The sequence below is a fragment of the Hippoglossus hippoglossus genome, chromosome 20, assembly GCF_009819705.1.
Source record: "Hippoglossus hippoglossus isolate fHipHip1 chromosome 20, fHipHip1.pri, whole genome shotgun sequence".
Taxonomy (NCBI): Eukaryota; Metazoa; Chordata; class Actinopteri; order Pleuronectiformes; family Pleuronectidae; genus Hippoglossus; species Hippoglossus hippoglossus.
This window is the reverse complement of record NC_047170.1, coordinates 13,441,688-13,456,041: the sequence shown is the minus strand read 5'-3', so window position 1 is coordinate 13,456,041 and position 14,354 is coordinate 13,441,688. Positions and strand designations below refer to the sequence as shown.

Below are 14,354 nucleotides of genomic sequence, written 5' to 3'. Positions count from 1 at the left end.
ATGTTTAACAGTGATTTGCAGTTTCCTCCGATATCAATGAGGAATGAATTTCCTCCAAACTTGGTAGAAGGACACAGTCGGCCTATGGGTCAGGGAAGAACCCATTAGAATTGTTTGCTGATCTGGATCCAGGAATTTCTCTTTTTCTCTTTTACATTGCGAGAGACATTTTCACAGATTTTCCGAGAAATGATTCATGGATCAGGTGTGCAATTTGCTGGGCTTGATAGAATTGAGGGGACAGCTGGGCCTTGGCAGATGTATCCACACTTCTCAGTGCCAATCTAGTTTCCTGGAATGACATCTTAATGCAGTATGTGTCTATAATTGAAGAAGAAGCAATGCACAAGGTGGAGAGACTCAGCCGGATCTTGTGTTAATACACTGTGGGTTTTATTTTGTATCAGCACCAGTAGATTATTACCATCGACCCCCTTCGTGTCCACAGAAGAGGCCGTTGCTCTCCCATCAGGCCGTAAAACATTCTCAATGCAAAGAGAAAATGTATTTTTACACGAGCTTCAAAAAAAGTTTTAATTACCATGTGCATCTTCCCTTCATTTCAGAAACACCAGACCTCCTGGGAGGGCAGGTTTTCAGACTGGCGTTGCTCCACCGTCATATTTCACTGAGCAGATGTCTCTCCCACACAGCTGAGGCTGTAGCGTCTTTCTGAATATATGACTGTTCACGGAGCTCTGTGCATTTTATCTTCTTTAATTATCTAACCAGCCAGGAATTTATCCGGCGCTATCAGCGCTTAGTCACAGTATCAATCCCAGGGAAGTAACTCTTGGGATGAGTCGTCATTCTCTGGAAATCTTTTCGGCTTCTCTGTGAATACACACCTCCCTCCATCCTGTCGCTGTATTTCAGTGTATGTGCTGATTTTTACCAACACGTCCACAGTATTTCATCAGATCCCGGTAATAACACCATTCAATTTGGCTGTTAGCTTTAAGCTCCCTCCGTGCCGGGTGAAAAACTCACTTAATGCCTGTTTTTCTGGGGCACTACCCTGCAATTTGACAAGGCTGGATTACAGCGCATATCAGGGAAAATACCCAAATCACGCTGCCACTTTAGGACTCCTATTATTTTCTTTGCTGCTTAAAGTGAAATGATATTATCTCAGCACCTGGTCTATGTGTGGCTCCCCGTGCGTTACAGGTTCAAAACCCACACTGTCTCCATTGTAGATGAATTTCACAGCTCCGTCCCTTCCAGACATCCTGCAGCAGCGGTTAGAGCGGGAAGGGTCACATTCCTGACCCACTGGGGCGAAAGGGAAATGATGTCACCTTTCCCAGACTACCATGACTCATTAGTTTCAGACTGCGCTTTAATGTTGCCCCACATTTAAAACCCTGGTTGTTTCCGTGTCTTGGCAGTGCCACTGTAAGTCTGTGAGGAAAAACACCTGGGCCATTACATTTCTCTCTCAACACCCGCTCCCATGTTTTTTTCCCTTCGTGCATGAAAAACAAGCCAAGGTTTTGATCCTGCCCCGTCTACGTTACAGTCCACAAAATGAATTATTTTTCTTATGAAGCACATTTTACTGCCTTGTTAGCGAGCTGTAAATTCTTCACTCCATGCGATGTGTCCCTGTCTGCAGCGGCGGAGAGTGCAGCAAAGATTTAGAGCAATATACAGGATTGATGAGTTCGGTTTGGCACAGGAGACGGTCCTCCATGTTTTTCTCTCCATCATGGCTCACTTGAGAGTCTTCTCGGATCGTTATCGCTAATGTACGTGTAATTTCCTGGAGAAATCTCTGGATATTTGCGTTGCGAGTCCTCGGGCTCTGGGGAGTCTTTTGCAGTGCTGAGGTTAAGTAATATGAATATTAAAAAAGAAATCCTTGTGAATGTATTGAGTTCTATCAGTTATTTCCATTTTCATGCTGTACAGTGTCAAACAAGTTTAGAACCAGCAGCAAACTACCAAACCTACACATGCAGCAGTAATTAGATTGCTTCAAGTGCAAAGGTAGAGAGTTCAGTCTCCGTATCTGCACATTGTGGGCGCGACAGATGTATATTCATAGTTGGGTGTGCAAATTAATTGGCTTCCCGTGCAAGTGAAAATTACCTGAATTTGTGTGTAAGTGTGCACGTAGGCAAACATACGCCACCGCTGACTGACCGCGGGTATTTCAGCCCACCGACTAAATCAAATGAGTGCAGTGTGTAAGTATGTGAGTGGGTGTAATGAAGTTTTGCCCGTCTGCAGCAGCTTATCGCAGATTTATCTTCCTCCGCATCTGCATGTGAGATGTGAATTTGATACAGATACACACAAATTCTATCTATCTATCTATCTATCTATCTATCTATCTATCTATCTATCTATCTATCTATCTATCTATCTATCTATCTATCTATCCTTCTATCGATCGATCTATCTGTCCTTCTATCGTTCTATCGTTTTATCTATCGGATTTACTCGATGTGAGATCAGTTTTTTAACTCCCACAATCAGGACTCCAGTTTAAACTCCTGAAAAAGGGTTGAACAAATATTTGCAGTATAATTTATATGACTGTTAATACAGGAAAATTGTTTCCCTCGATGGAACCCTCATTCTTCCAAAGCCCTCTGTTTACCAGCATTATCATGGAAGGCATTTTACTCTGCAGAACCATTTGAAGCTAATGATTTAAAGTGCCTATGGGAAACCCCTTCAATGTGCTTTCAACATATATGAATGAGGTCAAGGAGGCTTGTGTATAAATACATATTAAAGGAGTTTGTATTTAGTTTTTAGATTCCGGATCCTCTTTCAGTTCACGTCTGGGTTGATCATCTGCAGCTTCGTCTCACCAGGAGAGATGAGTTTCCCATTTAGGATGTACACTACTCCAGCTGTTTTATGAGGATTCACACACACGCCAGCGTTAAGACAAGCAGTGAATTATGGGGCTGTCTCAAAAGACTGCACATACGTTTGATGATGTTCCTGATACATAACAGGTGGAGACCTATACAGTAGAAGTAAACTAGGGATACGTTGTAGCACTAACGGGCCCGAGCACAGGCATTTTCAAGCCTGTTGCGGTCGGTGGAGAGAGCGATCAATGACCAAGCGCACGTCCCCGCGTTACATGCATTTTGCGCACTGCGGCAAGGACAAACGCTTCACTTCCTGCGTCCGTCACGTGTTGTCAATCCTTGCCTGCTAATTGCTCATTACGGTCCACGCTATCAATTGCACATCACACTGTGAACATTTTATGTAAATCGAATGATAGTTGTAAAACAAAGCTTACTTCCTGTTGCCAGTAGGTGGCGCCATCACTATTATTACATATATTAGATATATCTGTTCAAGTAGGGTCTCTGATGTAGCGTGAGCAATTTTGTTACAACAACTTAATTAACTTAACTTAATTTTCACACTGATCAGTAACGTAACTGATCAGGCGCTATGACCCTGAACTAATATTAATATATGGATGTGTTCAGGTCAGGATTGTGATCATAGGGCAGTAGTTCGGAGCCGGTTGGATAATGCAGAGGGGATTTACAAAGTACTTCCTGTTTCATGGCGAATCAGTAGGTGGCGCTGAGGAAATATTGACACATATTCAGGCTTGGACTCTAATCATGTGACAGAAGTTTGGTAGTGATAGGACTATGCACACTGGAGTTATGACAACATCGTGTCCTTTGGCGAAGGATGATCCTTCGCTGCACCGCAATGTTTACACGGTTTGAGAAAATGTCACAATTCTGACCATGGTCCAATGACTTGTCTCAGCTCATTTGAGCTGTATATTGTTAATCAGCCAGGAGCAGTGCATCAATGTATAAAACATGTCACTTCCTGTAGCCAGCAGGTGGTGCTGTGATTTTAAGCCATGATTTCTGTGTAGATGTCATCAGGCTGGGACTCTTGTCTTACATGTCTAGTTTGGACTCGATTGGACCATGTATGTCCGAGATACAGAACCTCGTGTTTTGATGGCGTGTAATCAAACTTTGTCGCCACGCCACGGTCACACCGTGTGACGAAAAATCGATCTTTGGGTTAGTTTTTATCTCCATCTTGTTTAAATGACACTCATCTCAATTTGAAGTTGATCTGATGAAAGCCCTACGACAAGTTCGTCAAAGTAAAAATGTCTATAATGGTCAATATGGCCACTAAAGTCAAAATGGCGGGCTTCCTGTAGCTTTTTTCCAATTGCACCTCTGACCTTTTTTGTTTGTCTGGTCATGATACACCTGGGCTACGATTTATGTGAAGATCGGTGAAAGCTAACTGAGGGGCTTTTCCTTAGATGGCACTGTTGAGCCATTTTTCCACGCCCATTTCAAATTACTCCAGAATACAATTACTTTTTGGGGTTTTGAATTCCCTGCAAACTTTGGTAACAATTTGAGCGTCTAGGCCCTGAAAAAGCCCCAAAAGGGAAATACAAATCCTTCAAAATACAATAGGGCCTCCCACCGTTCGGTGCTCGGGCCCTAATGAAGGAAAGGTACATTTTTTTATGAAACTGTTATCAAAGTTTGAAAATCTGTCTCTGTACTTTTTGCTGTCTCTGGCATCTCTGTCATTAATGTTGCCTCAATGCAATGAAGTATTTGAAGTATTTCTTGATCACATCCTTGGCTTGAGACCGTAGTACTTCACTACCACGCAGCTGTAGCCCACCATCTTGCAGGGTTTGCCCTCACGGTCAAACTAGCACAGACCAATCCAGTCACTTATTGTTGTATCAACCTTGATCAGGTTGACCTGATGCTCATTGCAGAGGGCTTCCACCGGCTTGACATAAATAGGCTCTTTAGAGTCGGCTGCAAGGATGAAGAGATGTACCTTACGGGTAAGTACTTCGTCACTCGTCTGTGCAGCCCTTCAGCAACGTCGTGACATCACAATGCCCCACGTTTGCATGATGCACACCTCGTGGCTCGTCTTGCACGCTCCTTATCAGAGCCGGGTAAAGGGAGAGAAGCTGGAAGCAGTTGACCGATTGCAACACAGTGGGTCAGCTGGCCATTCAGAGCAGACTGGGCTTGTCTCGGGAGTGGATCAAAGAACAAAGAGTTGTACCTAAGTGCTCCCAAGTTCCAGGGAACATTTGGACAATTGTCTGCAAGCCTTAAGAGGGGAGAGCTTGCGTAGAGCGATCCGAGGTTGGGAGCTTTATGTGTAAGGCTGTGCAAGAAGAGATATACGTACTTAAGTGGAAACATATGTGCGCCTGCACTACGCATGTATTCGGCAATAAATCTGAGATATTGTGGATTTTTACCACATGAATGAGCTCACTGGCTTCTCCCATGCCACAAAGCAGAAGATATTAAACGTGCGTGCTATTTTTAACATTGTTGATCGTGGTCTGAAAATGGTGGAGAGGGAAGAAGCAGATGAGAGGGGGAACTTTCGACCTTTGCAAACCCATCTCAGGCTTTGTGTTCCCAGGAAGTGTGAGTGTATGTGTGTGTGTGTGATTTCCACTTAGTTTCTGACCTCTATGTGTTTGTGGTTGTTTTGGGGGGAGGACAACAGGGCGTGGTTGAGGATGGGGGGGTGGAGCTCCTGTGTGTGGTCCCCTCATGGCCACCACTTGACTCTGGCGCTGTGCTCTGCACTTGTTTCTCGACCAAACCTCGACCTTCAGTGGCTAAATGTTTTCCTCCGTCTCGAGAGGACCCTCTGCTGAGTTCAGGTTCACTCTGTAATTTTATTAAACCAATGCTAATATTACACAGAGCAGCACCTGACAGATGTAAAAGAAACGTACTGAACACCACAGACAATATGAAATTACTAACATACGCTATTTCAGTCATTTTCTGATAGTGAGTGAAGATATTTTATAAGATTAGCCCCATAACGTAAAAGCCCATAAGCTAAAGTTTTAATGTTCTTTTTCTGTAAACAATACAGTGCACTTCATTGTTGTTGTGTTTTTTTTTTGTTCTCTCCTAAATGAACCTAAAAGTATTCGTATTGAAGGATTTGAGATGTCGAGATGTTGTAAAAATTAGCCAAATGGAAATTAAACAGTAGTCATCCCTTTAAAGTGACTCATTGTCCAAACAGGATACCTCTCCTCAACTTTATCCAAATTCTTGGCTGAGAAAGAAAAAGGTTTTATTGAATCGTAAAGACTTCCAATCATGTATGATGTGTGCCTCTCTTGGCAAAACCTCCCTCTCCTGAACTCTAATATTATAGTATTACACGGCTAGATTCACTTGACCCGCATCATAAATGATTCCACCCGAAGTTGTGAAAGTCAAAACAAAACTAGGATTTTGGCGGCGGGCCTAGACGGAGGCAGGATGCCACAACAGAGCCGTACAGACCACAACGTCCAGTGTGGAGGATTCGCTTGGTGCATGTGACAGAGGTATCCAAGGGAGGGAAAGAAATCCCTCTCTTGTGGTGGTTCTTTTAAGTCAGAGCCAAAGAGCCAATTAGAAGGATTAGGGTGGATCACCACTGGTTTTGTCTTGATGAGCTGTGGTCACCAAATTGCCAGTTTGCTTATTGTGTCGCTTCTGGCTCCTCAGAGGGCAACAGGTTCGCGCGGAGGACTCGCAGCAAAACCAGCCTCCACAGAGGGACTCTTGGTCTTTGGTTTCTGATCGGACTTGAAGAAGTGCTAAGTACAAATCCAACAAGAGCCACACGACGGGAACGTGCAATTATATCGCAGTGATGGATAGACAGGCAGTGGGAGAACGCTCTCTATGGCATGAGGTCCAGAGCAGTGGTGGGAATGCTCACATGTCACGAACGCTTCTTGAACCCTGTTGCTTTTCCTTCTGTGTCGGTGAATGAAGCTCGGCCCTGCCCTGCTGCGTCTGCTCGTCCATCAGGGAATCTACAAGTGATAAATACACACTTAGACACCGGGATGAAATGATAGATGAATGTGGTTGATGTATTTCTTGTTCTTGGATGAGCCTTCTGGAACCTTGGGATTAGATTTCACTCATCACAGAATTCACAGGTTCAGATGTTTTCATGGTTGTTATTCGGATGATTTAAGTAAAGCACTTGAGGCTTTCTTGGATTTTCCTCTCTGTTATAGCTGGTATGACGCTGTCAGTGCATTTTACTCACGGTTATTAGCTTCAGGTCGTTTCCTGCTCAACAAAAAGCAAACAACATCGGTGCCACCTCACTGCATTTATACATTTTAAGAAATGTTCCTTTTGAAAATGTCACACTGATGTATCATTGTATCTTTACAGTTCATTTCTTTTATTTTCATCCTGTCTTTTAACCACCAAGGAGGTCATGCTTTTACTTTTTAGCAAAAACTTCACAGATTAACACAGATCTTGGTTGGAGGATGCAGTCTGGGTCAGGGAAGAACCCGTTAAATGTTGGTGTCGAGCCTAAATCCAGATTTTTATTTTAATTTTCTTTAACATTGCAAGATTTTTCAACATTTTCACCACTTTCCCAGGGAATAATAGATCGAGCTTGACGAACACTGGCTTTGGTGGGGTCATTTTATACAGAATTCCATTCTAGGTAATGTTTTTTTTCTATTCCGGTAAAGTAAAGAAGGCAAAATAAACACATCACACACTTAAGAAGTGTTTACCTACAAGTCTTAATTCAGGGCAATAAAGTCTCTGAGACACTACGGTTGGTATAAAGGACTAAAGATGGCATATTTCTAACATGTAGACTATTTTAGTCTTAACTTCAGTTATTCATGTTTATATTTTTGCTGTAGGTTCAAGCTCAGAACCTAAATAAAAACATCGATATATTAAGGTTCATCCTCAGTAAACTCACTGTCCCTAAACATCATTTTTTCCCTTGTGTCATGGACATGGTGAACGTGGGTGGTCGCCTCTAGTATCGCGCCAAAGATCACAAACCGACTCCGGTGAAAGTAGCGAGGGAATTGATGATGTGTCAACAAACCCGACACAGTTTGTTGACAGACCTCAACAAACTTTGCAGGAAGTTTCCTCTGACGTCGGGGTTATTTCACAGATCAAAGACCCATCGAGGTATTTCATCACTTTCTTTCAGCATTTTACACATTTCAACATCACATCTCCCTGTTTTCATAACTCTGTCTCATCATATATGAAGAATGTGCTTAAATAAACTCTCACCGCCTGCGAATAGAAAATCCATAAAACTTTTCTTGCCTGACACGGAGGTTGAAGATGTAGTTCCTTGAGGAAACAAGCGCGATCAATGTGATTGCTCCAATAAGAACAAGACGCCGCGCAGTATATTTCATTTGACACACAAACCCATCATAAAACACTCCAGTCAGAGTTTCTGCTTCGCTCGCAGGTGTGTGATTAACTCCTGTGCACCCGTGTATTTGCTCTTCATTACATCCGCTTGTCACATGGAATATTAATGATTAATGTAACTACTTCTCCTGTCTGAGATATTATTGCCAGACTTCTCACCTCACAGCTGCACACTGCAGTTTTAAAAATGGCACAGACAGGGTGTACCCACATGGGGGCTCTGGGGGTCTGAACACCGTCCTCCTGTTGCTCCCCCCCCCCCCCCCCCCCCACCCCCCCCCCCCCCCCCCCTTTGCCCGTATTGACCTAAGACACGTGGCCTCCACGTAAACAAGGGCGCCCGCACACCCGAGACACCAAAATACCCTCCACTCCCTTTCTTTCATCTGCATCTCGACTTGCAAAGCGTCGATTGAAGGAGCAGAACCAGACTAAACACACTGAAGGATCATCCAGAACACCCCCGAAAATAGCTCATAAAAGACATGTTGTGCGACTTATATTTTACTCTGCTCACCACAAACGGAGCCTCTGTGGCTTCACCCCGTCCTCCACCCATCCACGTCCTCCTCCTTGCTTTTGTCCTTTTTTTTACATAAATCAATATCTGTCTGGGGGTGTGGGGCTGCTGATGGTTTTTACAGAGCGTTTCTGTGTAATTTGGCTAAATGGCACTTGCGCCCGGTTTACTCTGGGATGGTAAACAGTCTGGCTGGCAAAAAGGGAGTGTGCAGATCGTCTCGAAAGCATACAATCAACCGTAATTGCTGTTGTGGACTCTGGATGTATTTGATTACTTACCTGGATGACGGGCGCGATGGCAGCCTTGAAATAATAAGTGGTATTTGGGTTAAATTACAGAATATGGATCATATTCAATGTGTCATGTTTTACCTGACATGTCTGGATCCATTATTATGTCGCCTATAATCGTAGTTAGTCGTCTGCTACACGAGAGACTTCCAACATAAAAATGATCAAGGTCTTTGCACACATAAATTCCCATGGCCTTTTTATAAGAGCCCAATAAAAAGTTACAAAAACGAAACCTTTTACAATGTGTGAGAGTAGCTACTGTTGCCAGAGTCAGTGGGTTTAAGTTGTTAAAATCAAAGAAGTGAAGTCTCCTCCTCTTCAGCTGCTGCAGGACTCGAACTCACCACATGATAATGGAAGTGCACAGGTTTTAAACAACAAGCGTGGTTCTGAGTCAACATGGATAATGTAACATGATGTAACTGCAACTGGAACCAATGAATACGTTTGATACTGAGGGGTTTTATGTTCTCCGGCACTATTGCAAATGCAAAGATGATAAACAAGCACCTGAATGTTCCTCATGTGCAAACAGGGATCATCATAAAAAACTATAGTTAATTTTTATTAATTTACAATAACAGTGACATTGATTGCTCGAAACAACAGTTTATATTTGAATCTTTGGTTTGGTACATGTCCCCTTAAAGCCCCATCAGGCCTCATACCTCAGCGTTTCTCGCTTCTCAAAGAATGTGAAACATGGTGCGGATGCTCGAGCTGCCAAGCAATAAATTGCACAGAGGGGGTCACGCTGGTTTCACACATTCAGACGTTCTTACATTTAATGTGGCTACGTCACACACACGCAGCTACTAGATATATATACTTTGGTCCATTTGCAAGAAATGTGAAACTTGACAAATTTAACTTCCTGAACTGCACACAGAAGTAGAAAAACACAACATGAACACAAATGTACCTACTGAGACGCGCACAGACACACACACGCACTGTTTATATGCATTGAACATTTTCTCTCTGTTCACAGGTTCTCTTCCAGTTCTTTTCCACTTTTCCATCTCTGACTGTCAGTTGCACTGTGCATGAACCCAGATACCTCCACTCCTAGTCCTCCCCCTCCTCTTTAAATACAATCTGAGTAATATACAGAAAGTTAATCGTCTGGAACATTAACACACACACACACACACACACACACACACACACACACACACACACACACACACACACACACACACACACACACACACACACACACACACACACACACACACACACACAGAGAGAGAGAGACACACACCCACGCACAAGTTTGTACTTCTATCTTAGTGAGGACACTTTTGGAGTTGCAATGCAAACCTTTATATGTTGATTTTAAGTGGATTTCAAATGAGCCAGTTATTCAGTGTCTGCTTTCTTTAAAATGACTCAATAAGAACATTAAATAACTTAAAGCGTAAATCTGTTAATAATCTGTATTTTTACTGTCAACAAATCCTGTGAAAATGAAAATACCAAACCATGCATTGATCACGTTAATCTGCCTGAAGCCGTGGACCTCCAAAGTTGTCCAAACACGATGCAGGGACAATGTCTAATTCAAACAGCAGATTAAAATGTCCTGTGGCACATACCAGGTCAGGCATGTACTGCAATAACCCCTGGATTCATTCCCTCAAGTGGTGAATATGAAAATGGTGCAGATGTGACCCACAGGCCTGAAACTGCTCCTGCACGCACATATGCATGACTGTCCTCCTCCAAACCATCAGCACCAGATAGCACATACTGTATTTGCCCACACATACACTGGCCTCAGGCACTTCGCATTCTTGGATCATTGCAAACACTTAATTTAAATCCCGTGTTTAGTCAGGACCCGTGTGGGTGCCACGGTAATGGCTAAATCGCTGTCTGTTACTGGGCACCCTGCAGTTTGTGGCACACTCAAATCTACTTTGGAAGAGTCTCATGTTACCCATCGTTAGAGCTGCTGACCCCAAGCGTGAGTATTCACTGGGTTATAGAGGGGGGGGGGGGGGGGGGGGGGGGGGGGGGTGGCCTCAATGGGAATTCACTGTAAAAAAACAAAACACGGGCTTAAGGTAGACTAAACTCCTAAAGGGTAGAAAGGAATCTAAAACAACCTGTCACTGTAGCTCAAGTATTCACTTTGCTTTATTCTTCATCCAGCTGTAGAAGTAAATCAGACTTGAACCATTTTTCATCCATTACTGCCATTTGATAAAAATCATTCCTGTGAGAACCTGTGAGGAATGCAGGTTTTACTGCGCGCCTGGCAGGAATCAATGTCACCTTTCATGGGGCGGACGGAGGGAAATGACGGCCACAAAGGGCTCTTTCAGCAGCGTGTTGACCCAAATCTCCTCCATCTCTCCCCCCCTCTCACAGCAGCTCCTCAGACATGCAGCCTCCACCCGGACTTTACAGGGAGCAGCAACTCGTCCGCCCTGCAGGGGTCGTCTCTCCAGAGGTCGCGTGTGCTAAAAAGCAATGAGATCTGATAGGGAGGTGAGATTCCAGAAGATGTTTCATCAGTGAACTGATTATGATCAGTGTTGTGGTTTCTACATGTAGAAACTTGGAACTGCTACAGAGAAATCACAGTTCTCTTGGTTGTCGAAAGTTATATTTATGAATCAATAGGTCATTAGTCTTTTCTTTTTTGTAAGTTCCAGTCGACATACTCCTCCTCCCCCCCCATCATCAGGCTCACAGCCACCATCTGTGCAACTCCTCTGAAGTTGCATGTGCATGTTTACACTCGGGTCCTCGTGTAAACTGAACTACATTTGCATTGATTTACATCAGCACACCACACCCCAAACACTGCTCCCTCAGCCCTGTGCAGAGCTGAACTCCAAAGAACAGGCCTGATTGTTTCTACATGTGACGTGTTCACGGCAGAGCAACTTGACAGACACACCGGTAACAGAGATAACACAATGGAAACCTCTCCGCAGTGGAGCGTAATCCCGTCCAGACTTTGCTTTGCTTCTGCCAGAATCTGCACAGGCGGATACATGTCTTCTTCCTTTCGAGTGGAGCAGGAGAAGCTGCAGAACAAGGCTGGTGTGAGCTTTAAATGCGAATTGTCACAGCTTAAAAAACGAGAGAACACATTTTCTTATAAAGAATTTTATTCATATTTGACAATAAGTTAAACAACTTAATTTTCCGAGTCCCAAAATCCATTCACACACATCTTTGCAGAGGAATATCGCAGGAAAACTTTTTCAAATGAATGTTGCCAATCTCCAAAACAAGAACGAAGCCTTTCAAGTAAAACAGAAAATTAAACCTCATTCAAACGGAATTCATATTGAATTCTGCCTCTTTGTTTTTTGTTTTTATATTTTTCTGATGTGCAAAATTACAAAAATATATATTTTTTTTTTGCTGGGCACAAATTATTTTACTGAAATCACACATCTGGATTGTTTTAGGGCGGAAAACAATTTACACCCCAACAATATATGATTTGAATTTTAATGCAGAAACATGGATTGTTGATTAGCACCAGTAGAAACGTGTGATTTTACAGTATAAATGCATTCAGTGACATCTTACCTAAAAACGCAAATAGATACACAACAGCTGCACGCCAGCAGGGTACAGCTAGCAAAGGCACCAGTGTGGGAATCATGACAAGCTACAGCACCAGTAAAGTCTGGGATTTTAATGGTTTAAATGGGAAGCGCTGTACCCTGCTAGCATCATTCTTCTTATTTGTGTGAATGTGTGAATTGCTTTTGTCACCTCCATTTTCCACTCCACACTCTGTTTGACAGAGATTTCCTTTATTTTTGTATGCAATCATTTACTCTTTTAAAGCAGTTGCCTTAAAGAAAAGGATCGCATCGGCAAAACATCTGGGGCACAAAAAAAAAAAAAAAAAACTGAACAAACATGACAGAAAGAGAAGCAAAGCAAAGATCGGACGACTAATTTACAGCGCGATCGGGTCGTTCAAGGGTCGATGAAGGACACTGCGATGTAGCGGGTGCCGTTGGTGGTGGGCAGGCCTTCGTGGAGGTGAGTCAAGCGTCCTGGGTGCATGAAGCTCCAGCCTTTTCTGAGCGAGTCTACGGAGCAGTTGTACCTATGGAAACGGCAGCCCCCTCCCTAAGGCGGAGATGAGAATGTGAGGGACAGTTGAAGATGGATTGATAATTGTGGAATGAGTCACTGAGTCCGGGAACATTGAGAATAAATCAGACCTGAATATATCCAGATGTTAAATCCTGGTCTAATATCAGAATGACTCACCCTCCTTCTTTTTTTTTTTTACCTGAAAGTCTGTGTCTTTGCTGTTGAGGGCGATGTTGATGGTGAAGGTGGAGGAGTCGTGGTGGGGCCTCAAGTACGCTTGTCTCTCAGGCGTGTATTTCACCACGAAATTCATTATGGCGTAACCCTGCGATCGAGGCACATGATAACATCGAGTCAGCTGTGTACATTTTAATATATCATCCTATATGTGAAAGCTGTCAGCTGCTGTTAAAGCTCACATTTCATCAGAGAATGTCAAAGACGTGTAAAAACTCATCACAGGGTAATACGCTAACTTTATTCCTGCTGTTTCAGCTTTTGGCTGAATAGCGGTGGAGCTCGTTCTTTATCTCCCCTTCATTTCTCCCTGTGGACACACTAACCTTTGTGTAGTAGCCAGAGAAAACCTTTAACGTGACGGGTGAAATGAACTCTCGGATGAAGTGGAGCCACTCTTTATCGTAGCCGATTTGCTTCATGTGAATGTCGTCCGTCGGCACCGTCTCGTAGCCTCCGGTGATCCGCTTGTCCTGAGGAGGAGGAGAGAAAATAAAGCAAAACACTGCAGTGTGATTAACGACGGAACAAATGACCCACCGTCCTCTTTGTGTGTGACCGTGGTTTTCAGTGTGGTGACGATGCTGATGATGATGATGATGACGCGTCTGTGTGTTCATGTGTTTGTCTGCAAAACCGCAGGCTGTGCCGTTGTCGGCCTGCGTCAGGCTTAATGACCCATCCAGCCCAGCGCTTTCTCCAAACAGAGTTAGTCCAAGTATCTGTATACATTTAGTCTCCCAGGCAAACTTTTAGGCACATTAATGACCAATTTCAAACCACATAAAACCGGCCGCATGACTTAAACACCATCAACACAACATCATAATGTTTTATTCCATTATATTTAAATGTTGGACCTGGAGACGACGGTGATAAAATTAAAAGCACATGTGTTTACAAGAACGCGGATCATCAGTTGTGTGTCTGTGTGCGAGATGATGCGTGTCCTAATAAACACATAAAATA

The 14,354-nt window shown here is 43.4% G+C and overlaps 1 protein-coding gene across 2 annotated transcripts in view; it reads right to left on the bottom strand.

Annotated features, from left to right (window-relative positions):
• Positions 1–12,454: 12,454 nt before the first annotated feature.
• plod2 (procollagen-lysine, 2-oxoglutarate 5-dioxygenase 2) overlaps positions 12,455–14,354 on the bottom strand; it is a 33,160-nt gene continuing 31,260 nt past the window's right edge. For both annotated transcript variants that reach the window (XM_034572901.1, XM_034572903.1), the window contains 3 exons: positions 13,712–13,858; positions 13,348–13,473; positions 12,455–13,181 (listed from right to left, as the gene is read on the bottom strand). In XM_034572901.1, coding sequence (XP_034428792.1) covers positions 13,026–13,181; positions 13,348–13,473; positions 13,712–13,858 — 429 coding nt within the window. In that variant the 3' untranslated portion in view covers positions 12,455–13,025. The remainder of the gene's footprint in view (positions 13,182–13,347; positions 13,474–13,711; positions 13,859–14,354) is intronic.